At 44.0% G+C, this 25,934-nt stretch overlaps 1 protein-coding gene across 1 annotated transcript in view; it reads right to left on the bottom strand.

Moving 5' to 3' along the window:
- LOC143974208 (glyoxylate reductase/hydroxypyruvate reductase-like) overlaps positions 1 to 13,971 on the bottom strand; it is a 40,835-nt gene extending 26,864 nt beyond the window's left edge. The window contains exons 1-3 of the mRNA XM_077475362.1: positions 13,769 to 13,971; positions 3,010 to 3,140; positions 683 to 755 (exon numbers count right to left, since the gene is read on the bottom strand). Coding sequence (XP_077331488.1) covers positions 683 to 755; positions 3,010 to 3,140; positions 13,769 to 13,935 — 371 coding nt within the window. The 5' untranslated portion in view covers positions 13,936 to 13,971. The remainder of the gene's footprint in view (positions 1 to 682; positions 756 to 3,009; positions 3,141 to 13,768) is intronic.
- Between the last annotated feature and the right edge of the window lie 11,963 nt (positions 13,972 to 25,934).

Here is a 25,934-nt window from a genome sequence, read left to right on the forward strand (position 1 = left end):
TATCCAATAGCTGCCCTTGCATCGTTTTTGGTCCGTCGGAATAGCATACAGAAAAATGATTTTCCCGTTAGGAATTGATTCCGTCGGAAAGATTTAAAACATGTTCTATTTCTAGGTCCATCAAAATTTTTGAAAAAAAAAATCAGCTGAAGCCCACACACGATCGAAATATCCAATGAAATTATTCCTTCTGACGTTTTCTGCCGGAAAGTCCGACCGTGTGTACACAGCATTAGGGATGAATTGTCTCTGTCTGTGTTTCAAAGCACTAATGAATTATTGGTTATTGTGGCTAGCACAGGCATTCTTAGACAATTTTTCTCCTTCCTTCATTTTTATTGAAGTCCAATGTCCTGTTCTGAGACTCCAGGCTTATTAAACCCAGGACCCGTTCTGAATTTAATATCTGTAGACCGTTTTATATACTTTATATTAGGGGCATAAAGAATGTAGTTCTAAACAAAACATGTTGTATAGTTCACTTAATCCTCTTAAAAAATAACCACAGATATCACCAAATGGTCTCATTGTAAAAAAAAAAAAAAAAAAATATTGCATTGAATAGAAGCAAGATACATTATTATCATATATTATTAATTAACATTAATTCAGGATAGGAAGTAGTAAATTCATTTCAAAGATAGAAACTTGTTTAAACTGTTACATGGTGTTTATATCTTACCGTTTTTTTATTTCATCCAGTGACAAATGGTCATACCCAACAGACATCGTGCTGACTACCTTAAGGCTGGGACCTGTGTAGACATTACAACAAATAGTATTTTTCTATACTGTAGGGAGTTCATGAAATTGGTATTTCCCTCTGCCTGTTTTATTTTTTTTATTTTTTTGTAATATATTGGTCAATGGGACAGTTTTCCATATGAACCAATCACATTGTCCCTTTGTTGTGTAGAAGATGGTTGGTTGCAATTATGTCCAGCAGTTAATTGCTAGCGGCCAACTGTACTAGCGAATGACCAAACAAATTTGGAATATTGTGCTATCAATTGCAACTAATTACTACTACAGGATAGTACCCTATGTATAGCAATCAATCACAGGCAGTTTTAGTAGCATGATTAAAAATAGCTGGGTGCACTCACCTTACTGCTGGATCATTACTGAATGTAACAAGTAAAAACACCATTGGGTAATGTATACTAAGTTTAAGAACAGCAATGGGGTATAAACTAAGTGATTAATATGTTTTAGGAGCCAGTGCAACTTCATTCAACTATTTTCTGTTGTATAAATTAGATTTTATATGAAATTGTTTCATACTCAGATTATCCCACCATAACAATGAAACTAGTAGATCTTGATTAAATTTCTGCTCAAATTATCAGTAACTCCAGGGTCTCAAATCATTTTACAATATGGCAGCAGTAATACCTGACAGGTCATGACTAGAATGAAGGTACAAAGCAATATCTCCCCAGAGATATGTAACTTACATTTCTGCACTGGATTTATTATACCCCACACAATCTCTCCACTATCTATCCAACCTCTGGTGCAATGTGTTACAGATACCAATCTGAGATATGCATATGGTATTGACCTACCCTTGGATTCAGGTTTTATTCCAAGACGTGGTAGCTGATATTAACACTGTGGCTCTCACTGGATGTATGCTTTTGTAAATCACTGACATTACAAGGTCTTGTTCACATGTGTATTTATGCCTACAACCATGCAAAGGGCTGTCTTTGCCCAAACAGGATGCACAAGTGTACTTTGCATCCATGTTCAGGCAGTCCCATTCATCTCTGCTGAAGCGCAGCAGTTGGTCCCAATTTAACAGCCATGCAGGTATGGGTGCATGTCCCTGAACACTGATATTTTGCATTTAGGAATATCCACCTGCACCTGCATGGCTTTCAGATTTGAACCAGCAGCTGTTACTGTGCAGCCACTGTGACATGATTGGCACTGCCTGCATGCAGATGCATGGAAAACCTGTGCATCCTCTGTGGGTAAAGAAGGCACATCCACGGGTGTACCTATAAATGCACCCATGTTAACAAGGCCTCAATACTACTTATAAGTAGCTAGCTATTTTTTTATGCTGCGTTCTAAACTAGGCAGATGATTCCTCTTAGATGGAAAATCCTTACCCCACCTACCATCCACATGTGGAAGTCTGCAATTAACTAAAAAATTCTACCTTTTTTACAAATGTATCTACCTAGGTCAAAATTGTCCCCAAAAATCTATAAAATCTAGGTAGACTGGGTTAATGCACATAAGCTAATGGTGTAGGGTTTCTTATCCTAATATGTTCTTGATCTGTCTGGCCCCCCAGTGTCATTGACGATATCTTTACATACCTTTTAAGATTCTTATGCCCTTCTTGGGATAGGTAGTGGTAGCAGCTTTGGAAGACTTGAACAGTTAGAGACAGCAGCTCTGTATACAGGTGCTGTGTGAAGCCTGCAGTGAATCTCCTACTATTTCCCTCCTCGCACTGGAACCTCTCCCCAACATTACTCATCTGTCCCTGTCAGATGGGGGTTCCTCTTCCTACACTAGCCACTCTAAAATGTATGCCAAACTTATCAGGGCACTGCTATTTAATAAGCACTACCCAACCAAGTTGGCTGAAGTGGGTCAATGAGGGTTGCAACATCCAGTCAGACAGCTGCTCCCCAGGTGACACCTATAGAGGCTACAAAGGAACATCATCCCCCCTAAGACTCCACTCCATCCCTGAGACAGTAAAGTGCCACCTGATGGGTGGAGTAGAAACTGCACCCATCACCAGAATTGCTAATGGTTTCTGCTATGCAATTAAATTGAAGCATTTCACAAGATAATGAATTGCTCAGTCATGCTACTGAAAACCTCCTATATAGCAACTCACATTAGAAGTAATATAATACAAACAAAAAGATCAAACTCATATTTTAGCAGCAAGATTAAGTAACTAAAATTTGCCCTTGTAGCCCTGGAGTGAACAGTATTAACATGTAGGAGTGAAAGAGGTAAAACACTTAAAAATCCCACCTGCAGCATCCAGCAATTCCTTGTCAATCTTCTCTGTTAAAAGGCAATAAAGGCCCTGAATTCCAGCAACCTTCTTAAGAAGTTCAGAACGTGGAACTGGATCATCAGAATCCCACTGTTCAATTTCACAACTGAAATGATAAATCATAAGGTTAGTCAGTTAGTTTTCTCAGCATAAGCACACTAGTATTTTTTATACCCATAGCAGTTCACGCACTTGCTGTTGATACCTAGTTATTAAAAAAATAGGATACAACATATGTACAGATAAATCATCCCCCAAATTCAGGTATAAATTTACAGTTTAATGAAATATACATTGTTGATCCAAGATATCCAAGATACTAACCCTTAAATAACATGTATTATAATTGATATAACAATATGCATAGGCTTATCGTATTCCTGATGCAGCACCCTATTCTCGAGACAGGCTAAATTTAGTTTTTACATCTGGAACAGCAATCTATTTTCTAGGCCTGGCCAGGTTTTCCTGAGCTTGGTGGTTGATTGCTCCTGTCTGCCTCTGGAAGATGTTTCCACAAATAGAGTAGGAGGGTCAGTCACTAATGTCTATCTGACCTACTGAGATATGAATATCTATGTGACCTCAACCAATCCCTGGGGTGGGTACCCAGAAGGTGGCTGGGGAGAAGACAAATGTTTCAGAGGCCTGTTCAGCAGTGTCATTCTCCTGGGGCTGCTGCCTCTGGGAAGCAGCTGATGTATTAAAGAGCTATTGCTAGGCCTTAGCATGTGTTTGGCTGAGGGCTTGAAAGAATTTAGATGAAAAGACATTTTCCTGGAGGGCATCACCTGAGGAAGCTGGGCTAGAGAAGAACCTCCTCTCTTAAAAGTGTCACATGGCAGCTGCACGGATGACAGCTGTCCTTGGACATTGTGAGTAAAATCTTGGCCTAGAACTCCAGGTCTGCATATGCTTTGGGGATTAATGCCAGAGGATGCTGTAAGGGCTGGGACTGTTCACAGAGTGCTACACTGGATATATACCTTTCTTTAAAGCTCATATACCAAGTTATATGAGCTTTAAAGAAATCCGTTGTAAATTACTTGTTAACATTTTTAATCTCATTACATTGGAAGAACAGTTGCCCTCCAAATGCCAAAAGCCTGGAAAGTGTGTGTCTGTGCCCATAACATAGAATAACATGGATAATCTCCTATGTTGTCATGGAACCTGACCTTTGTTTGTGGATCCTGGTTCGGACATCTTTGGTTTTGGTGTGCTAAGAGAGAAGAAGTGACCTTGCATGGGTCCTAGTTTTAACATTTCTCCACATGTGCCTGATGACATGGAGAACCCTGATAAGCAGTATTCTTTCAGAGATTAATATTTTTTTTCAGTGCATATGGCAGAGTTGCTCAACATTTTGAAGAGCAAGGGCCACTTAAGTGATTTGGTAACCAGTCGCAGGCTACAATGAAATTAAATGGTGCAGAATTTCATTTTTTTTATTTTGAATAGCATAATTAACATTTTCTCCTGTGGTCACTGAATACCGGCAGGAGGGAGTGGAGGAGAAGCTGTCTTTCAGCTGTTGCAGGAGGAAAATGGAGAGGGTCAGTTCCTGTATATGGCACCCCCCATAGTCCCTCTTATCCAAATATAAAACAAAATGTGATAGGGAGGACGCACGGGCCCCCTGGAGCATGGGGCAGAATCGGCAGTGCAAAACCTGATGCTTCACCAGTGGTTGGTCTTAACTGTGGGGTTTTACTGTCCCCCAAATTGCAACTAACAACAAGCCCTTACTGTCCTGAGCCCCCTATAAGGCTCTTTTCACACAGATGCGCTGGGGATTTACCCCTGTGTGGTGCAATTTGTGAAAATGCACCAAAACCGAATGCAGGCGTTTGGGTTTACTTTCACACAGTGCACCACATCCCCAATATATAATAGAAGTCTATGGCAAAGCACAGCTAACTTTCAGAAAAGCCACAAGTGCACTGCGCTGTACCTTCAGGACAGTGTGAAAGCAGCCTGATAGTTGTTAACTCTTTTATAGGTGCCAATATGCCCATTGCAAAAGCGCATAGTACGTGTTGTTTAATACACTGACCCGTTGAAATGCTGCAACATGTAGCCTTGCTGGAGCATGTGTCTCCCTTCTGGGTCACCCTGCTGGGATTTTTCCCTGGACTAGGAACCTACCATTACTGAACTTTTGATGAATGGACTTTGTTTCTCTGGAAAGTATGAATCTGGCCAGCTTACATTAGTTAGTTAGGTCTGGACTCTGTTTCATGTGTCCTGTGCTGTTGAACTGTGTTGCTAAATCTTCAGTAAAGCTGTTAACTGTTTTAAGCCTGGTCTGAAGTAATTCAAAGGAGTGTATGGTGGTAATTGTGTATCAGAAGAACAGGGTCAGTAAGGTACATGTGGGGTATGAAGCAAGGCCGCTACCAAAGGGTTAACTCAGCAAGCCAAGTGGAGGAGGAATGCAGTTGCTATGAGTAACTAGGACTAGTGCTAGGTGCCCAGCAGCTGGTCATGAAGCGTAGTACCTGACATGGCAGAGGGTTTTCTGATAGTGAGCAGGTTGGTGATTTGACTTACTCCCCACCTGTCAGTTCCTTGAAGGTGTCTAGACCAAACGTGTGTTACAAAGACCCATAGCTTAAAAAGTGAAAGAGTTAAATAAGTATACACATGAGGTCTGCGATAGGTACTTGGTGGGGCCCCATTCTGTCACCTGGAGTGAGGTAAGGTAAACTGGTGGAGAGGGCAAAAGCTCAGCGTTTTCCCTCTTAAACGCAGCAGGCATCGAGGAAGGTGTGTAGTAACATGGGACAGCACATCTTACAGGGGGACTCTATAATTAACCTCTGCACACAGTGTATGGCTCATCTCTAAGCTGGAGAACCACCATAATGTCCGATTTCTACAGGAACATGGCCTCACCTGGTTTTGGGCATTGATGACCATGTATATGAGGAAAGGTACCCACACGTGCAGGGCGAGAAGGCCCACCCCACATGCAGATACACATCATTTTAAGAAACTAAGCACTTTTACAGAATGCTTTATTACATCTTATTAAAAGATCAGTCATTCCACTGCCTTAAATTTAAGGCACATTTAATGAAATCTCTTTAAAGTCATTAGAAACCACTATTTCATGTCTTTGTTACTCTGTGATTTTAACTAAAATGGCATAACATTTTGATCACTCCACCAAATTGGCATTTGCGTGGTTATCATAAAAGCTCCAGCACTATAAAATGACTCATTGTGTTATCAGTACAGAAAAAATGGCCTTCTAAAAACATGAGATTATGCAAAATTAACCACTTCAGCTCCGGACCAATAAACACCTTAAGGACCAGAGGTCTTTTTGCAATTTCGCACTGCGCTGCTTTAACTGGTAATTGCGTGGTCATGCAATATTGCACCCAAACGAAATTTGCGTCCTTTTCTTCCCACAAATAGAGCTTTCTTTTGATGGTATTTGATTGCCTCTGCGATTTTTTTTTTTTGCGATATAAATGGAAAAAGAGCGAAAATTTTGAAAAAAAAAGATATTTTCTTCTTTTTGTTATAAGAAAAATCGAATAAACTAAATTTTAGTCATACATTGAGGGCAAAATTTATTTAGCCACATGTCTTTAGTAAAAAAAATGTCAATAAGCGTATATTTTTTGGTTTGCGCAAAAGTTATAGCGTCTACAAACTAGAGTACATTTTCTGGAATTTACACAGCTTTTAATTTATGACTGCCGATCTCATTTCTTGAGGTGCTAAAATGGCAGGGCAGTACAAATCCCCCCCAAATGACCCCATTTTGGAAAGTAGACACCCCAAGGAAATTGCTGATGGGTATGTTGAGCCCATTGAATATTTATTTTTTTTGTCCTAAGGGATTGAATAATGACAAAGAAAAAAAAAAAAAATTTTTTTTACAAAAAGTTGTCACTAAATGATATATTGCTCACACATGCCATGGTTATATGTGGAATTGCACCCCAAAATATATTCCGCTACTTCTCCCGAGTATGGCGATACCACGTGTGTGGGACTTTTTGGGAGTCTAGTCGCGCAGGGCACCCCGAAAACCAATCACCACCTTCAGGATTTCTAAGGGTGCAAATTTTTGATTTAACTCCTCACTACCTATCACAGTTTCGAAGACCATAAAATGCCAAAATAGCACAAAACCCCCCAAAATGACCCCATTTTGGAAAGTAGACACCCCAAGCTATTTACTGAGAGGCATGTTGAGTCCATGGAATATTTTATATTTTGCCACAAGTTGCGGGAATATTACAAACTTTTTTTTTTTTGCACCAAGTTGTCACTAAATGATATATTACTCACACATGCTATGGGCATATGTGAAATGACACCCCAAAATACATTCTGCTGCTTCTCCCGAGTACGGGGATACCACATGTGTGGGACTTTTTGGGAGTCTAGTCGCGCATGGCACCCCGAAAACCAATCACCACCTTCAGGATTTCTAAGGGTGCAAATTTTTGATTTAACTCCTCACTACCTATCACAGTTTCGAAGGCCATAAAATGCCAAAATAGCACAAAACCCCCCCAAATGACCCCATTTTGGAAAGTAGACACCCCAAGCTATTTACTGAGAGGCATGTTGAGTCCATGGAATATTTTATATTTTGCCAAAAGTTGCGGGAACATTACAAACTTTTTTTTTTTTTGCACAAAGTTGTCACTAAATGATATATTGCTCACACATGCTATGTGCAGAAGTCAAATTACACCCCAAAATAAATTCTGCTGCTTCTCCCGAGTACGGGGATACCACATGTGGGGGACTTTTTGGGAGCCTAGCCACGTACGGGACCCCGAAAACCAAGCACTGCCTTCCGGATTTGAATATAAAATGCTATAAAAAACAAACTAACCAGAGTCACCCGTAACACTTATACGGTGATCAGTGGTGAAAGGGTTAACTAGGGGCAATCAGGGGGTTCAAATTTTTATTAGGTAGTATATGGGGGTCCCTGGCGCTATATAAAAACCTGACGGGGAACCTAAATAACTAACTGGCTAACCAGCGTCACCAGTGACACTTATACTGTGATCGCTGGTGAAAGGGGGTGAAAGGGTTAACTAGCAGCAATCAGGGGGTTAAAACCATTATTGGGTAGTATATCGGGGTACCTAGCGCTATAAAAACCTGGCGGTGAACCTAAAAAAATAACTAGCTACCTAGCGACACTAGCGACACTGATGCAGCGTTCAGAAAAATTATCGCTTAGTGACACTGGCAAAAGGGGGTGAAAGGGTTAACTAGCGGAAATCAGGGGGTTAAAACCATTATTGGGTAGTATATCGGGGTACCTAGCGCTATAAAAACCTGGCGGTGAACCTAAAAAAATAACTAGCTACCTAGCGACTGTAGCGACACTAATGCAGCGATCAGAAAAACGATCGCTTAGTGACACTGGCAAAAGGGGGTGAAAGGGTTAACTAGCAGCAATCAGGGGGTTAAAACCATTATTGGGTAGTATATCGGGGTACCTAGCGATATAAAAACCTGGCGGTGAACCTAAAAAAATAACTAGCTACCTAGCGACACATGCAGCGATCAGAAAAATGATCGCTTAGTGACACTGGCAAAAGGGGGTGAAAGGGTTAACTAGCGGCAATCAGGGGGTTAAAAACATTATTGGGTAGTATATCGGGGTACCTAGCGCTATAAAAACCTGGCGGTGAACCTAAAAAAATAACTAGCTACCTAGCGACTGTAGCGACACTAATGCAGCGATCAGAAAAACGATCGCTTAGTGACACTGGCAAAAGGGGGTGAAAGGGTTAACTAGCGGCAATCAGGGGGTTAAAAACATTATTGGGTAGTATATCGGGGTACCTAGTGCTATAAAAACCTGGCGGTGAACCTAAAAAAATAACTAGCTACCTAGCGACACTAGCGACACATGCAGCGATCAGAAAAATGATCGCTTAGTGACACTGGCAAAAGGGGGTGAAAGGGTTAACTCTAGGGGCAATCAGGGGGTTAAATCTTTATTGGGGGTGATAGGGGGCTATCCTGGACCAAACACTAACTGTCCTGCAATGCAATCAGTGACACTGTGACTGGGGGGGGAGGGGGGGCGGGGGGGGATCGGGGGGCGATCGGGGGGGGGATCGGGGGGGGTTTGTGTGCCTGTGTGTACCTACATGTCAGTGTAGTGTTGGTGCACACTTACTTTTACTGTTCTCCTCGTAGTCCGGTCAAAAAGACCGCCCCGAGGAGAATGACATCACTTCCTCCTTCCTGTGTAAACAATACACAGGGGAGGAAGCTTCTCATTGGCCAGGAGCGATCCAGAGGGGGTGGCCGAAAACCAACAGCCATCCCCTCATCACGGAGCGCTCCTGGACCGAATCGGACCGCCGTAACCAGCGGGAGGGGGTCCGATCGGACCCCCCACCCGCTGGAAGGCAATCACGTTGATGTACGTGATTATGCCTGCCTGTGCCATTGTGCTGACGTACAATGGCAATACGGCGGTCCTCAAGTGGTTAAAATAAATACCAAGACCAGCTATTTCAAATAGCTATTGCGTAGGCAGCCCAAGCCCCTCAGACAAAAAAATAAATAAACGGTAAATAATTAACCATACAGTTCTTCAAAATAATGCTGTTCAGACAAACCTATGTCCTCATCTTTGCTATGGTCATGAAACTGTAGTTGACAGTGACACACAAATTGCCAGAAACAGCTTTGTAAGTAAAACAGAATCCAGCAGAGCAGCATTTAAAAATGTGTCTCTCTGTTTCAACATTGTTTTGTGTTGGCCACAATACAGATTTAACAACATATCCATTTGTAAAAAATATTACAGTCAGCATGCTACAGCATGGTCCTCAGGGACTAGAAGTGCGGTGGGATTGTGAGTGAAGGGGGAAAGCTGAACTGCCCAAGCTGTTTAATGCAGTAAGGGAGCTAGTTAGATGTTTCTTCTTATACTTATGTCCCATAAATAATAAAAAAAAAAACATCATGTATGGTTGCCACCTGTCCGGGATTCACCTGGACAGTCCGGGTTTTGAATCATGAGTCCAGGTTTCAGGCAGACTGAAACCCGGACACATTCAGACTGGGCTGTGGCTCCCCAAGTAACCAAGATAGTCACCCACAAATCTACTGCTGTCCGGGAGCTTTCGGTGCCTGTCTGGGGCAGGTTCAACATCACTGGGGGGGGGGCAGATCGATGATGTCAGCAAGAGCAATTTAGCCACACCTACTGTTTGCTGTGGCACGCTATGCGCACCACATTTGTACTACTACTCTCCCTGGGGCACCCAAAGGTGTCCTAGGCCGCTAAAGTGTTCGGGTTTGGCTTGAAGAAAAGGTGGCAACCCCACCCTCATGAGAGAAACATGGGGCCATTGCTGACTTCTCTTTCTAAAAGCAATAGTTATTTGGCAGTCATGCTGACCTTGTTGGAGAAGTACTAAAGTGGAAGCTATACCCAAAAAATGCAAGCATAGGGTAAGTGACTATTTACCAGAATTGCCTGTGCGCTCGCTGCAGTTGATCTTTTCTCCATACCTGACTTACAGTGTGAGACGGTTATCTTCACAAAGGAGCAGGGCTTTGTACCTGCCCCCCTAAAGACTGTTATTCGAATGGCTGGAGGCAGTACCACCTTAAAACGGAAGTAAACCCATCCATTTACCAGTTTCATTTGCGGTATGTGCCAGAAATATAACGCTCCCATTGGTTGTGCTCCCAACCAAACTGTCAAACCATCCAATGTCTGGTGTCATAACTTATCACATGTGCAGCATCATGGCAGTTGTAGATTAAACAGAGGCAAAGATGGCAGCTTCCTTGGCTGAAAATGATAGAGGGGTTTACTTACACTTTAAGAGCATCATAGGCCCCTGGGCAAAGTAATGCACTGGGGCCCCTAGCAGGGAGATAGTGACATGCATTGTGTGTAGCGTGCCACGACACACAGTGGGTGTTCCTAAATTTTTGCACATAATGGGCGTGGCATTTTAGTCAGATTTTTGTAATTCTTTTTTTTTATTTTAATTTGTAATTCATTTTATTTTTATTTTCAGATTTCTTTTTACAATCTTTCACAAAGCTGTTGGGGGGGGGGGGGGGGGGGCTTTGATGAGATATCAGGGTCCTAAACACACCCCTGAAGTCTCACTTTTGAGACAGAGAAAGAGACTTAGCAAACATGTCAGTCCCTTTCTTGGTAGCCTCAGCTCCACTGCAGATGATTAAACAGGGGACAGACTCTTCTGTCCATTCGCAGACTGAAGCATAGTAAACTCTGTTAACATGCTTCAGTTATAAATGAATACAGCGAGTGATCATTGTGAAAATTACATATTTACCGCCCCCCTTCTCCCAGCTCACCATCCTGAAGACCCCCCTGTGTGCCTGCAGCTGCTTCCAGCAGGAGAGGGGCCCTGGCTGGAGGGGGATAGTCAAGTAGAAGGAAGTAGCAGGAGAGGCACAGAAAGCAAAGATTCACAGAATGAATGAAGCATAAGCAGGGAAATATCTTCTCAGGAACAGATTCACCAAATCTGACATCACCAAATCTTGCTCCAAATCTCGTATTACAGATATTTAATGATGAGGATGTAGGCTCACTTACATACTACTAAGGAAGCTATTGTTTACCCCTAAACCAACCTCTCCCATGTTAGAACGCATTTCAGCCAAATTTTTGTTTTATCTTCTTGTAGTGAGATATAGTTTATATTACTCTCTATGACATCATTACCAGGTTTGTATATTTCTTTCAGAGACAGCTTTAGGGAGCTCTGTTCCTATTGAAGAGAGAACAAACCCCAAAACTACATCTCCCAAAAGCATTTTTTTTCTACAGTGTGTGGGAGGGTTCTTTGAAGTCAAAACCGCAGATTTATTTTGCTGCATATCAATATACAGTAAAACCTTGGTTTGAGAGCAACTTGGTTTGAGAGCGTTTTGAAATAGATTTTGACTGGATATACAAGTAGCGTCATGTCACAAATTAATATAAAAGAGAAGAGAGGTGCCTCTAAGTGTAGCAATATGGTTACATTTAATAAAGGTACAACATTTAGCAACATATTGCTACACTTAGCCCTTGTACACACGGTCCGAAACTTGTGTTGCATACACACGGTCAGACAAAGTTGTCTGAAAATCCGATCATTCAGAACATGGTGACGTTATTTCGTTACGACGGGACTACGTTCAGGCTAGTAGCCAATAGCTTTGGTCTAGGAATTTGATCTGAGCATGCATGGCACTTTGTCCGATCGGAATTCTCTACAAACGATCGGCCAAAGTCCGATCGGATCATGTTGTCGGAAAATTTTATAGCCCAGCTCTAAAACTTTGTCGGTCGTATATTCCGACGGAAACAGTCCAATGGAGCCCACACACTGTCGGATTATCCGACAACGCGGTCCGATCAGACATTTTCCATCGGAATATCCGACCGTGTGTACAAGGGCTTAGACGTGCCTCTCTTCTCTTTTATACTCTGTAGCTCCTGCTGGATTTTGCTTCTAATCCCCCTGTGGAGGCTTCCATTTGGTAATGGACATTTTCTGATTACACAACCTGATCACATTGCTATAATATTTTTATATGGACTATAAACTGAAGGACTTATGAATAAATGTTTGTTGAACAAATTATTTGAGTTTCCATTATTTTTTCTGGGGGAATTTGCTTTGATATACAAGTGCTTTAGATTACAAGCATGTTTCCGGAAGAAATTATGCTCGCCATCCAAGGTTTTACTGTATTCAAATAGAGACAGAGAGTGGTAGGGGATACATGGAGTTCTGTGGCTTCAGCTGTACTTCCAACCTGCTCTGGATATGAGAGCTACGGGTCTTATAGACTGCAGCGCTGGTACCATTAGAATTGGTTTACTACTAGCAGTTAGACTGTGCACTTTGCAAATGTAGTTGCCCTCTGCAAGGGCATTTCCTCTAGAGCTTAGTGAGGGCAAGCTCTGCTGACTTCCATCATCCAATCACGTGCAAGCAAAAATCCTGTTTTTTATTTTCCTTGCATGTGATTGGATATTCTTTACAAAGTGAAGCTTCACTTCTTTTACTAAGCTCTGAATCAAACGCCCTTGCAGAATGCAACTGCACCTGCACCTGCAAAGTGCGCAGTGTATTTGTCTTTGGTAAATCAATCCCATTGTCTCCCCTTCCCCCTTGGTCATTCACCTACCATTGTGTATTCTGTAAATAGCCAAGTGGGAAAGAGGGCGAAAAAAAGAAGCCAGTACTGCAGTCTATAAAACTTGCAGCTCTCGTGTAAATAGCAGCCTGAAAGTACAGCTGTACTATACCGCATAAAGAAAAGTATTGTTTTTAAAGTATAATGCAATGATTCAGACTGCGGGGGTTATTTACGAAAGGCAAATCCACTTTGCACTACAAGTACACTTGAAAGTGCAGTCGCTCTAAATCTAATGGGTAGATCTGAAATGAGTGGAAGCTTAGCTGATTTTATCATCCAATCATGTGCAAGCTTAAATGCTGTTTTTTGTTTTCCTTGCATGTCCCCCTCGGATTTATAGCGACTGCACGTCCAAGTGCATTTTCAAGTGCACTTGCAGTGCAAAGTGGATTTGCCTTTAGTAAATAACCCCCTATATATTGCACTTGGGCAGAGGTAATATTTGTTAACACACCAAAGCCTCTGTGCCCAGAGATGGCCTTTAAGCACAAACAAACTGGTTAATTTAAAATGTTAAATATTATATGCTCAGTGCTCCCTCACCTTCCAGATTGTCGGAGAATCTTGATTCCATCTGGGGGGATTCTTCTAGTTACATAAATCTTTGGTAATTGTTTCCCAGCAGCCTTCATAGCTTGAGTTCTGCAGCAGATGTGAGGACCTCCAACTAGTGTTCTGAACAGAACTTTCAAATGGCAAGAAGTCCGCATGCTAAGGTGACATATACCACAATTTCTGAAGGACTTTGGATATAACTTGTGCCAGATGAGCAAGTCTGGAATTTTGTGCAAACAGTAACAGTGGGAGGACATTAAAACTTATAGCCAATGGATAAGCAACATGTCCTACTTACACCCATGACCTCTTTTTAGCACTGGTAGATTATTAATAAACTTGTTGTACACAAGTCAATAGTGTTAGTTTACTAGTCTGCTCTGCTCAATTGGTCCAAAAACTTTAAATGGTGAAAAAAGTGTCCTAATATTCAAAGCTGATAGAGTGTACTCTGGAATGGTGATTCCATGTCCCATGTCAATAAAATATAACAAATGTCCAAGGGGGTAAACATTTTTTCAATGGGAAGGTACAGTATATATACAGTTAAGCTCATGTATTTTCATAACCCTTAGAGAATTTGTAAAAGGTGGAACATTTATTATTAAAATATGAGAGATTAAACCAAACATATTTTCTTTTTTTATTGTGATTTAAATTAAACCATTAGCATCAACGAATAGAACAATAAATAAACAAGTCATAGCAATTAAAGGAAAGTTATACAATGATTATGTTCAAAAGTTTGCATACCTTGCATATCTTTTTATTTTTTTCCTCAATACTTTATTTAAGGAAAGCACACGGAAATACAGGTACCACATTCATGTTACATAACACAAGGAAACTTGACAACAATAATAGGTCTGCAATACAAAAACACCTCTTCGCACAAAAATGGAAACACTGAAATGAGATGTTAGAAGGACAGAAAGGCCAATCTTTAACAAAGACCTGAAGCGCCAAACAGTATGTTGTCTAGCGGGCGCTCGGGTTCAGCACATCATGGATCTGGTGGACAGATTACTGGGAGGGGCTGAGGAAGACCCAGCTGTCATGGTGCACGTTGGCATCAATGACAAACTCAGAGGCAGATTGAGTGTCCTAAAGACCGATTTTAGGGACTTGGGAGCTAAATTGAGGAAAAGGACCTCCAAGGTAGTATTCTCAGGAATACTACCGGTACATCGAGCCACACTAGAAAGGCAGAGGAAGATTAGGAAGTACACTAGTGGCTAAAGAGCATGTGTAGTAAGGAGGGGTTTGGTTTTCTGGAGGACTGGGCTGACTTCTCAGTCAATAACCAGTACTATAAAAGGCATGGACTACACCTAAATGAGGAGGGGTGCAGATCAGCTCGGAATGAAGATGGCCAAAAAGTTAGATGGGTTTTTAAACTAGGCGATGGGGGGAAGGGTCCAGAGCTAGAGATAGGCAGCGTAGAACATATTCCAGATGGTAGTATTAGGGGCATTAGTAGTAGGTTGACCAAAGCACATAAACCCAAGGTAAGTATAGTAGCAAGTCCTAGCTGCAATATTGGAACACCCAATCAAGAGGATAATATGCGACCGGTCTAAACTACGTGGCATGTTCACCAATCCCAGGAGCCTTGCGCACAAGATGGGTGAACTAGAGATACTGTTGTACGAGGAGGATTTGGATTTTGTGGGAATTTCAGAGACCTGGTTCAACAGCTCTCATGATTGGCTGGCAAACATTCAAGGGTATACCTTTATCGCAAGGATAGAGAGGGTAAAAAAGAGGAAGGGGTATGCATATTTATCAAGAATAGTATTACATAGTTAGTAAGGTTGAATAAAGACACCAGTCCATCCTGAGTGAGTGTCTACAATTGTCCCTATCCCTGTACATTGCACACTCACATTGGTCTCAAGAAGCCCATAATCCAAGGTTCCCATTCATATACTAGGGCCAATTTTGGACAGAAGCCAATTAACCTACCTGCATGTCTTTGGAGTGTGGGAGGAAGCGGGATTGCCCAGAGGAAACCCACACAGGCACAGGGAGAACATGCAAACTCCAGACAGGTAGTGTCGTGGTTGGGATTTGAACCAGCGACCCTTTTTACTGCTAGGTGAGAGTGCTAACCACTATACCACTGTGCCCATGTACAAGTTAATGTGAGAGATGACATCACTAAGGGATCTAGGGAGGAGGTGGAATCCTTATAGGTAGAGCTCCAAAGGGATGAAGCTAAGGGGAAAAAATAATACTGGGAGTATGCTATAGGCCCCCTAACCTGAGTGAGGAAGAGGAGACAGATCTCCTACCCTGTTTCCCCTAAAATAAGACCTAGCGTGAGTGTCGGTGATGGCTGCAATATAAGCCCTACCCCCCAAATAAGCCCCACCCTCTTTCCCCGAAAATAAGCCCTACCCTGAGAATAAGACATAGAAGGACTTTAACTAGGGCTTATTTGGGGGGTAGGGCTTATATTGCAGCCATCGTCGACAATCACGCTAGGTCTTATTTTAGGGGAAACAGGGTATCACAATTAGGAATAGCAGCAAGGATGGGAAGTGTTATCATAATGGGGGATTTTACTTATCCAGACATAGACTGGGTGGGGGGAACTACGCATTCATCTAAGGCTCACCAGTTCCTAAATGTCTTGCAGGACAATTTTATGGGTCAGATGGTAGATGCACCAACTAGAAATAAAGCGTTACTGGATCTACTGATTACCAACAATACAGACCTGATCCTGGATGTGAAAATATGGGGCAATTTAAGTAACAGCAATCACAGGTCAATTGGCTTCAGTATAAGTCACACAAATAGGAAACATAAGGGGAATACAATACTGAATACTGAATTTCAAAAGTGCTAAAATCTTAGGAGCAAAGAACACGGAGGAGAGATGGATTTGCTTTAAGAGCATATTAAATAAGGGCATTAGCCAATGAATCCCACTGGGTAATAGGGATGGCCAGACTGTTCGCCCGGCGGTCGGTTCTCGGCGAATTTTGCGTGTTTGCGATTCGCCCGTTTGGCGGACTATTGCCGCTGTTCGCCCGGCGGACTTATGTGTTTACAGTGTGAAAGAACTTTGACCCATGATGACACATCCATCATGGGGTACAGGACAGCCAATGGAGAAATTTCAGCACATAGACAATTGGACATTCCCCCTAACTTATAAATAGACCTGATATGATGGCCATTTTACATTCTTTCTTGTGTCATTATAGGGAGAGGTTGCTGTGTGGAGCAGGGAGAGACTGCAGTAACACAAATCGCTAGCTATTAGGTCCACAGGATATAGGGTTGAGTGCACTGCTGTGCTGGTGATTGTTGCAGCAGCCTGTCTTTTGTCAGTGCAGAGAGGGACAGGATGCTGTGTGCAGCAGGGACAGTCAGTTTAATCACTAGCTGTTACTATTAGGTCCACAAAGGTCCTTTTTAGGACTGGTATTGGTGTACAGTATATAGGGTTCAGTGCACTGCTGTGCTTGTGATTGGAGCAGCCTGTCTTTTGTCAGTGCAGCAGGGAGAGTCAGTTTAATCACTAGCTGTTACTATTAGGTCTACAAAGGTCCTTTTAAGGACTGGTATGGTATAGGTGTAGTACAGTATATAGGGTTGTACACGTATAATATACTTTCTTCCAAATATAGAAAGAATATTATACTTGACTGCTGCCCTATTCTGCAGCAGTCCTTTATCAGTGTAGGGACTGAGGTACAGTCTGCACATCACTAGCTACTCGGTTCACAAAGGTCCTTGTAAGGACTGGTATAGCTGTACAATATATAGGGTGCTGTGCACTACTGCTGACCTATTCTGCAGCAGTCCTTTATCAGTGTAGGGACTGAGGTACAGTCTGCACATCACTAGCTACTCGGTTCACAAAGGTCCTTGTAAGGACTGGTATAGCTGTACAATATATAGGGTGCTGGTGCACTACTGCTGCCCTATTCTGCAGCAGTCCTTTATCAGTGTAGGGACTGAGGTACAGTCTGCACATCACTAGCTACACGGTTCACAAAGGTCCTTGTAAGGACTGGTATAGCTGTACAATATATAGGGTACTGGTGCACTACTGCTGCCTCCTTTCTGCACAAAAACTAAAAACAAAAATACAGGCACATATAGACCAGAGGCCAAGTGAAAAGCCAAAAAGAAAAATGAAATGCAGCGCTGATCAGCAGACATAAATAGGACCCTCAGAAGCAAAGTAAAAACTTTTCATTATTGTTAAAAAAATAATAAAATGTTCACCAAGGCATACAGCAGTCAATTGATTGTCATGCAGAGACTTGGATTAAAAAACTGACAGTACCTGGAGGCTGGAGCCGCATGCATGACACAGGGGCTTAGGGAAACGCAGCAAAAAGCCATTGGACAAAGAACACAGGAGCACCACTGTTGGGGGACCCATCCAGGACCATAAGGCCAGGGGTCCGATGAAGGGGGAACCAAACTGCAGGCACAGGAACTGTTGGGGCCAGTATAAAGCGGCCGCTCGTACTGTGTACGAAACCTGGAAATTATGTCACAGCCTGGCGGAAGTCAGCCAAAGGAATCCAAATAGTATGGGCAAACCCAGCTGCTGGGGACAATTAGGAACCGCCGATGCCAAGAGAGCAAAGAGAGTCACACATCGGCGACTGGAGACACTACATGTTTCGGGGACACGGCCCTTCTTCAGGTTATCTGATTAGTCGGCTGAGTGTGAAGATTAAATAGGGAAGTGGATAGTAACAACAGTGCTAGTAGTAGTAGTAGTAGCTAGTAGTGCTAGTGATAGTAATAACAGTGCACAATACTTTATCAACAATTGCATATCTTAAAAATGCACCGTTGAAAAGTAATAGTATTAATATTAATTAAAAAAAATATAAAAAAAAATAAAACTAAAAACAACAATAATAATAATCATAATGATTAGGATTATTATTATTGTTGTTTTTATTTTTTTTTATTATTATTACTTTTCAACAGTATATTTTTTTAAGATATGCAATTGTTGATAAATTGTTCACTGGGTATTGTTACTATCCACTCGGGTCCCACTCCCAGTGGTCTACATATTTTTACCTTTCTGACCATTATACTGCCCATGATTATTTTGAAATTAGTCATGGCACGCTTGACCATAGAACACGTGTCCAAAAAATATTGTCTAATTGGCCAACAATGCAAAGAACTGTGTTATTAAAGTGGTTGTAAACACTCCAATACAACTTGTACTTTTTCATATCTAGATAGCACAGGCAGCTGATCGCTGCCTCTGAAAGCGTACTCACTGTTGTAGTTTCTATAGCAATCACCCTGCAAGCGTGGGTGACGTCAGGCATGATTGTGCACTAGGTTTATTCTTTAACGGCACACTGTGTGTGCCGTTTCTGTCCCCCTCTGCATGCCGGTCATTATCATTTATTAACTTCCTCTCTGAACGGCACAGAGGGAAGTCTCACGATACCGCCTTGCAAGTTATGTAGCTTCAGCTATGGTTTAGCTCGGTTGCCGTAGTAACGGAAATTGTGATAGTGGCATGGTTTAGGCAATACGGCGCATGCGCGAGATTTGTATAGGGAAACCTTGTAAGGGCGGAAATTATGTCAATACTAGATCCAGGAAACAGCAGTAAACATGGCACGGCTCATACCCAGAAGTGAAGAGATACGAAATATGATAAAAAATGTGTTTTCCTGACTTGTTTTTTGCCAATTTTGCTGTATTTAAAGTTGCAATAATATATAGTATATACAACTGTAAAAAGAATAGGAAAATCGTCGGGGGTTTACTTCCTCTTTAAAGTGTTACTAAAGGAGAATTTTTTTTTTTCATTTTGGATAGCGTAAAAGAGGATTATAACCCCCGTCAGTTTTGTTGCCATCTGTGTCCTAAAGGGAAGATTGCCTTTCACGTCCTGTCCCAAAGCCAAAAAAGGAAGCGAGAAGAAATTTCTCCCAAGTGAGAGCATCCCCCAGGGTCACTAGAACTAGTGCCCCTATTGGAATATTATGTCAGTTTTTTAGGTGGGCTTGATTAGACCTTCCAGTCACCTCTGTGGAGCAGCGGGAGTAAACGGACATGTGTCCATTGACACTTGATCTGATCCTAACGGCTAAAAACAGATGGCTGGGAATCAATTCCCCATCTGTCTGGCAGATCGGATGGCAGTCAGGTTTAAACAGACAGGAGGTCCATTTATATCTGACCGCTCATAGTGGAGAGCTGTGTCTGTGTCCACTGCATAAGCAAAGCTGATACGGACCTGTTATCCACCTGCTCAGCAGGGATCTGTGTCTGCTCTGAAGGGAGCCTGCCCCATGTGTAAGACTGGGTTCACACCTATAGATGCGGGAGAATGTGACCGGCTCCCTATGGAGCCGGTTCATATACCTCTGTTGCAGCTGAAGAGCGCACTGCACAGAAACGCTGAAACGGGGAACAGGGATGCACAGCGCTCCTGTGCGATCCGCAGCCGGTTCCAGTGTGATCCCGGCCTCAGGGGCCTTAGAGGCCAGAAACCATTCAGCCTGAATAAATCAGAGTTCATGAACAGGCACACGTTTTCTAGTTTTCACCTATTTGTTAAATATACAGTAGAGGTGATGATTATTCCTAAATTACCTGACTCATGCATAGGCAGACATTTCTAGTTGTCGTTTATATGCCATCTACAGATGATGTAATAATTGTTGTTATGGGGCGTGGCTTGGAGTGCAGCTCAGATGGCAGCACTTTAGAGGAGCTCCGATAGACACATGGCCTAACTGCCTGAAACCCTTCCACTGAGCCTTCAATGCCGGGCAGAAAGCTGTACACTGCTCTGCCGACCCGTTCCCGTCGTGGATATTCATCCACCGCTTCGAGAAACATCACGATCTGTTTAAACAGAGACTCCCAGCGAGAGACAGCGCTCGGCCAGTCCTAAGATGGCGCCGACACAGCACCACGAGGAGGACCCCAGCGGGGACTCTGACTCAGCCACAGAGGTCACAAGTAGGGGAAAATCAAACGCTAGCAAACCCCTAACCTACGCTGACATGTCCTGCTTCACAGCAGACATTAAGTCCACATTCTCGGCCGCTATCACTGACTTAAAAATGAACCTTGTGGTTCTTACTGAAAAGCTGGAAGCAACTGAACATGCAGGGAGGCAGAGGGACAAGGAACTACATAGACTGGACAAGGTCGCGGCTTCCCACGCACAACATTTCATTGAAATGAATAGGCATCTGGAGGACCTCGACAACAGAGGCAGGAGGAACAACATCAGGGTGAGAGGTATACCTGAGTAAGTAGACACGGACCAAATAATCCCTGCCCTCCAGAGAGTATTCAACAGTCTCCTAGATAGACAGGAGGATATGGAGATAGAGTTTGTTCGGGCTCACAGGGCTCTTAGACCAAGGGGACCAGACACAGCACCGCCTAGGGATGTGATATGCTGCCTTCAAAACTTTCAGCTAAAAGAGGACATGCGTAAGGCAAGAAGAAATGACAGGATCATTTTCAATGGCGAAAACATTATGCTGTTCTAAGATCTGTCGCAAATAACTCCCAGGAATCGCAGGTCCTTACGTCCCTTACTTGAGAAGCTGAGAGAAAGGGATCTAAAATACACATGGCGTTTCCCCTTTGCGCTCATTGTATCAACTAACGGTCATCAGCATGTTCTATGCACTCCAGCGGAACTTCCTAATTTTTGCACAGGCTTAGGACTAGATATAGTGGAGCTACCTGACTGTTACGCTGATTTTGCACTACCACCCCAGGACAGGAGTCTAACCCGTTCCCCATTCTCTACACCCGAGAAGAGATTTACTAAAAAAACCGAAGCATGGAAAGTCGGGGGGATCTAAAGCTGGCACCCGAACCCGAGACTTGCACATGATCGAGACCAAGCAGAGGACTAGGGGTTATGCGGACTCCTTTCACACTGCTACTGTGTAATGAAAACCTGCACAGGGCTCGGATAGCTATGTGAATGCACGTTACCTCTGCTACCAATACATTCATTATTTTCTTCATTTTGTACAGTTTTTTTTTTTGAGACTCCTCGTGCTCTGTGTTGTTTTTCCTCCTTCAGACTCTGCCACCTTTTTGCTTTTCTCACAGGACAACATCCCTTCTTCCCAACCTCAGTTGAGGTATACGTCTCCCTACCCCCTTATTGCATTGGATATACCTACAGGATTGGGTATCGACCATCATATGCTGACCATTGTGGCATTCTCGAGATGGAATGCGTACCATCCACTAATAGATGGTTGTTTCAGCTTGGACTTCTGACAATCCTGGCATTAGACAAAAACTGCCTAATTTTTACAAAGCTAGAAAACCATACTAAAGAGAACTTTGAGGGGGAGGGATTCCTGGTTGTCATGACGCTTTGAAGGCGGTGACCACATTGGGGGCTAAGTTGGTAACGCCAACAAATTCTGTTAAATAATATAGTGGAAGCCAAGAACTCATAGCCTACTGCTGTGGGCCGCGGGTTCTTAGGCTTATAGGGTAGATTAATAACAATTTCTCATACAATTTAGTTTTTTAGGCTGTGTGTCATTTGGGGACTTGTTTAGTCAGTTACACACCTCATAATATTGAGTTGAATTTTTACTGCATATATTTGTCCACTCACCAAGTGGCCGCCTTCCTCTTTCCCCACAAAGTGTACTGGGATTCACCAGAGTCACTACAGTTTTCCTAGATAGGGCTCTATCTGATGGAACTCTCCACGAGTTCCATCTATTTCGGATTGGCTTCATAGAGTGACAGAAATTTATGAAATGGAAGACACTCTGGCACAATCCACTGAACAGGTGGAGAAATTCCATGAAACTTGGCAACCTTGGGGGCGTGGCCAAGATGGCAACCAGCTAGGACGTGTTGGAAGAGAGCTCCGCACCTGGCAGGCTATTTATCCGGCAAGTAGGGACATATATCTATCGTGTTGGGCCGGTGAAGCGTTGGTGAGGATCGGGGATGCGCAGAGGCAGCTCCGGTTCCCATAGGAAGAAACACACAGCACCGGGAACCCCGCCGGGAACCCCGCTACAGACCCGCGCTGCACGCGGGAAGGCCCACACCAACATGGCGTCTCAGACGGACCAAGCTGACACGCCACCGCTGGGTGCTGAACAATTCCAGGCTCTTATGCAAGCGATTACGGGCTGCCAGACTACCCTAACCACTAAGATAGAGCAGATACAGCTTGACATGGGGCTTATCCGGCGTGATATGGATAAACACCGGGAGCGGCTTACTGAGGCAGAGCGGAGGGTGGGGGACGTGGAAGATGTCACCCGCGACCATGATGCCTCCCTCCGCACCCTACAAGTGAGGATGAAGGCGCTGGAATCCAGGGCAGAGGACCAGGAGAACAGGAACAGGAGGAATAATTTGCGGTTGGTAGGCCTGCCAGAAGGTTCGGAGGGCCGAGACACTGAGGCTTTTACTGAAAATCTGCTGCGCACACTTCTCCCGCTAGCTGTGTTCTCCCCTCAATTTGTGGTGGAGCGGGCACATAGAATGCCGTCTGTTCGAGGCCCGCCAGGAGCCCCGCCGCGCACATTTATTTTCCGCCTTTTGAACTTTAGAGACAGAGACCTGGTTCTCCGGGAGGCGAGGAAGGTGGGCGAACTGCGCTTTGAAAACGTTAAATTAATGCTCTTTCCTGACTATTCAATGGAGACGCAACGGCAACGCAGGACATTCGACCATGTCAAGGCCCAGCTGCGCACCAAAGGTTTCAAGTACAACATGATGTTCCCCGCGAAACTCAGAGTGATTGATGGAGAATCCGTCCATTTCTTTACCTCACCGAGTGAGGCCTCCAGATGGATTGATTCCCTCCCCCGACAAGGATGATCCTGGATGGAGAATCCCTGACTGAGGTCCACACGCATCACCAGCTTTGCCCGGTGGTAAGCAGATCAGTCCCCCCCCCCAATTCTGACCCTCCGTATCTGAACTTGGGGATCCGGTTAGACTGCCCCCCTCCTTCCCATTAGTTGTTTTGGGCAGGGGGCGAGGAGATGACCTGAAGTGGTTGCTTATGTTCTGATGCTCCGCGGGGGGGGGTCCATATTATTGTCTTGCGGGCCTTATGGCCTCACCTCTCCCCTAGGTTTATGCCTGAGGGGGTTTTGTGTGGTTACCTCTGGACATCGACATACTGTACCGGGGATGCTGGACCTGGACACCCTGACAGCCCTGGCTCCCAGAGCTGTACCTTTTTCTCCCCCCTTGTTTTGTCTTATTCTCTTATTTTTTGGGCCCTTGGAACACTCCAAGCGAACAATGTACTTCAGTCTGAGGCGTCACCTATACTCCTGTTTGTTCCCCTTTAACATGTTTTGCCTCCAGGAAGCGGCTGCGCTGGAGTCTGTTTACTCTGTGCAGGAGACTCTGTCCTAGGTGTGCTGGTTGGTTCGCACCGCCCCCACAGGAGATTTCTCCTTTAAATGAGTTCAATTAAGTTTGGTTTGGGTTCTCAAACACCCTGGGGCTGTTTTTCTGGGGTGTGGGGTGGGAAGGGAAGGGAGTTCTGTTTGTTTTTTTAGTTGTTTTTTTGTTACATGCTTATATGTTTTCTACTGTGGACAGCTCTACTATAACAAATGTACTGTGTATGTCATTGCATTACTTAGGATGAGATATTTGTGCCTTAAACCCTGGTCAGGCGATCATATCCGTTGGTCCCCCCTGCCCTTCCAGGTTATGGCTCCGTTGAAGATCCTCTCCTGGAATGTTAGGGGGCTTAACCAGAAGATTAAACGCTCTCTTGTTTTCGACTACATGAAAAAATATGCTCCGCATATTTTGTATTCTTCAGGAGACGGATCTAGTAGGGGGAAGGATTATGGGCTTGAAAAGGCCCTGGGGGTGGGATACCACTATCATGCCACGTATTCCGGCTATGCCCGGGGGGTTAGCATCCTGGTCCATAAGTCCCTTAATTTTGAGCCTCTTGATATTGTTACAGATAAGGACGGGATATACGCGCTGGTGCACGCCAGAATAGACATGATGGAGATGGTGCTGGTGGGTCTCTATATGCCACCTCCAGCGAACCTGTCTTTGCTACATAAATTGACTGCCCTGATCGCCCAATTTCATACTGACAATGTAGTTCTAGCGGGGGACTTTAATATCCCTCCCAATCCTTCCCTAGATAGGTTAGCGCCTGACCGGGCTACGGACTCTCCAATTTCTCGCTGGGCACAGGTGTTTGGGCTGGAGGATGTCTGGAGGTGGAAACACCCATCAGATCGAAGGTTTACGTGCCACTCCTCCTCCCACAACACACTCTCCCGTATTGACCTTGTTTACGCTGGTGCCCCCATGCTTCCCAGGGTTCTTGGAATAGAGTTACTCCCTTGGGGCATCTCTGACCACTCCCCACTATTGTGTACACTGCAGACCTCTACCCCCCAGCGGGATAGACTCTGGCGATTGTCAAGGTACTGGATTGAGCACCCCACTATTGCCATTGAGATGGGTGGTGAAATACAGGGATTCTGGGCCTCCAACGTAGGCACGGCTGCGAGGGGGATGGTCTGGGATGCCTTCAAGGCCTACATGAGGGGGTGTTATCTTTCTTCCATTGGCCGGGAGCGTAAGAATGATAGGATCACGGTAGAGGAGGCAGAAGCCAGGGCCCAAGACCTTGAAACCCGATTCACCCTCACGGCCAACCCGCTCACGGCACAAGATATGAAAGTAGCTTACCGGGAGGTGGTGTTGCTTAGGGTGGCTAAGACCAGCAAACGTCACCTGGCTCAGACACAGAGGATTTTTGAACAGGGCGAAAAGACGGGGAGGCTGTTGGCCTGGATCTCTAGGGAGCAGGCCCCAATCTCCACTATACCTCGAATACAGAATAGTGCTGGGACATTGGTGACGGATCCCCTTGCCATCAACGCTTGTTTTGCAGAGTTTTACTCCACCCTCTACTCATCTAGGGCAAGGTACTCTCCGCAGGCGTTGCATGCTTTTTTAGAGGGGGTGACACTCCCTGCCCTCACCTCTGAGGCCAGGGATGGCCTGGACTCCCCGATTACACTGGCGGAGGTCCGACTTGCACTGGGGTCCATGCAGCTGGGGAAGACCCCTGGGGAGGATGGGATACCCCCGGAATTCTATAAACACTACCTGGAGGAGGTGGCAGTTA

The sequence above is a fragment of the Lithobates pipiens genome, unplaced genomic scaffold (assembly GCF_037356315.1).
Source record: "Lithobates pipiens isolate NorthernLeopardFrog02 unplaced genomic scaffold, aLitPip1_a1.2 Scaffold_13, whole genome shotgun sequence".
NCBI classification, from domain to species: Eukaryota; Metazoa; Chordata; class Amphibia; order Anura; family Ranidae; genus Lithobates; species Lithobates pipiens.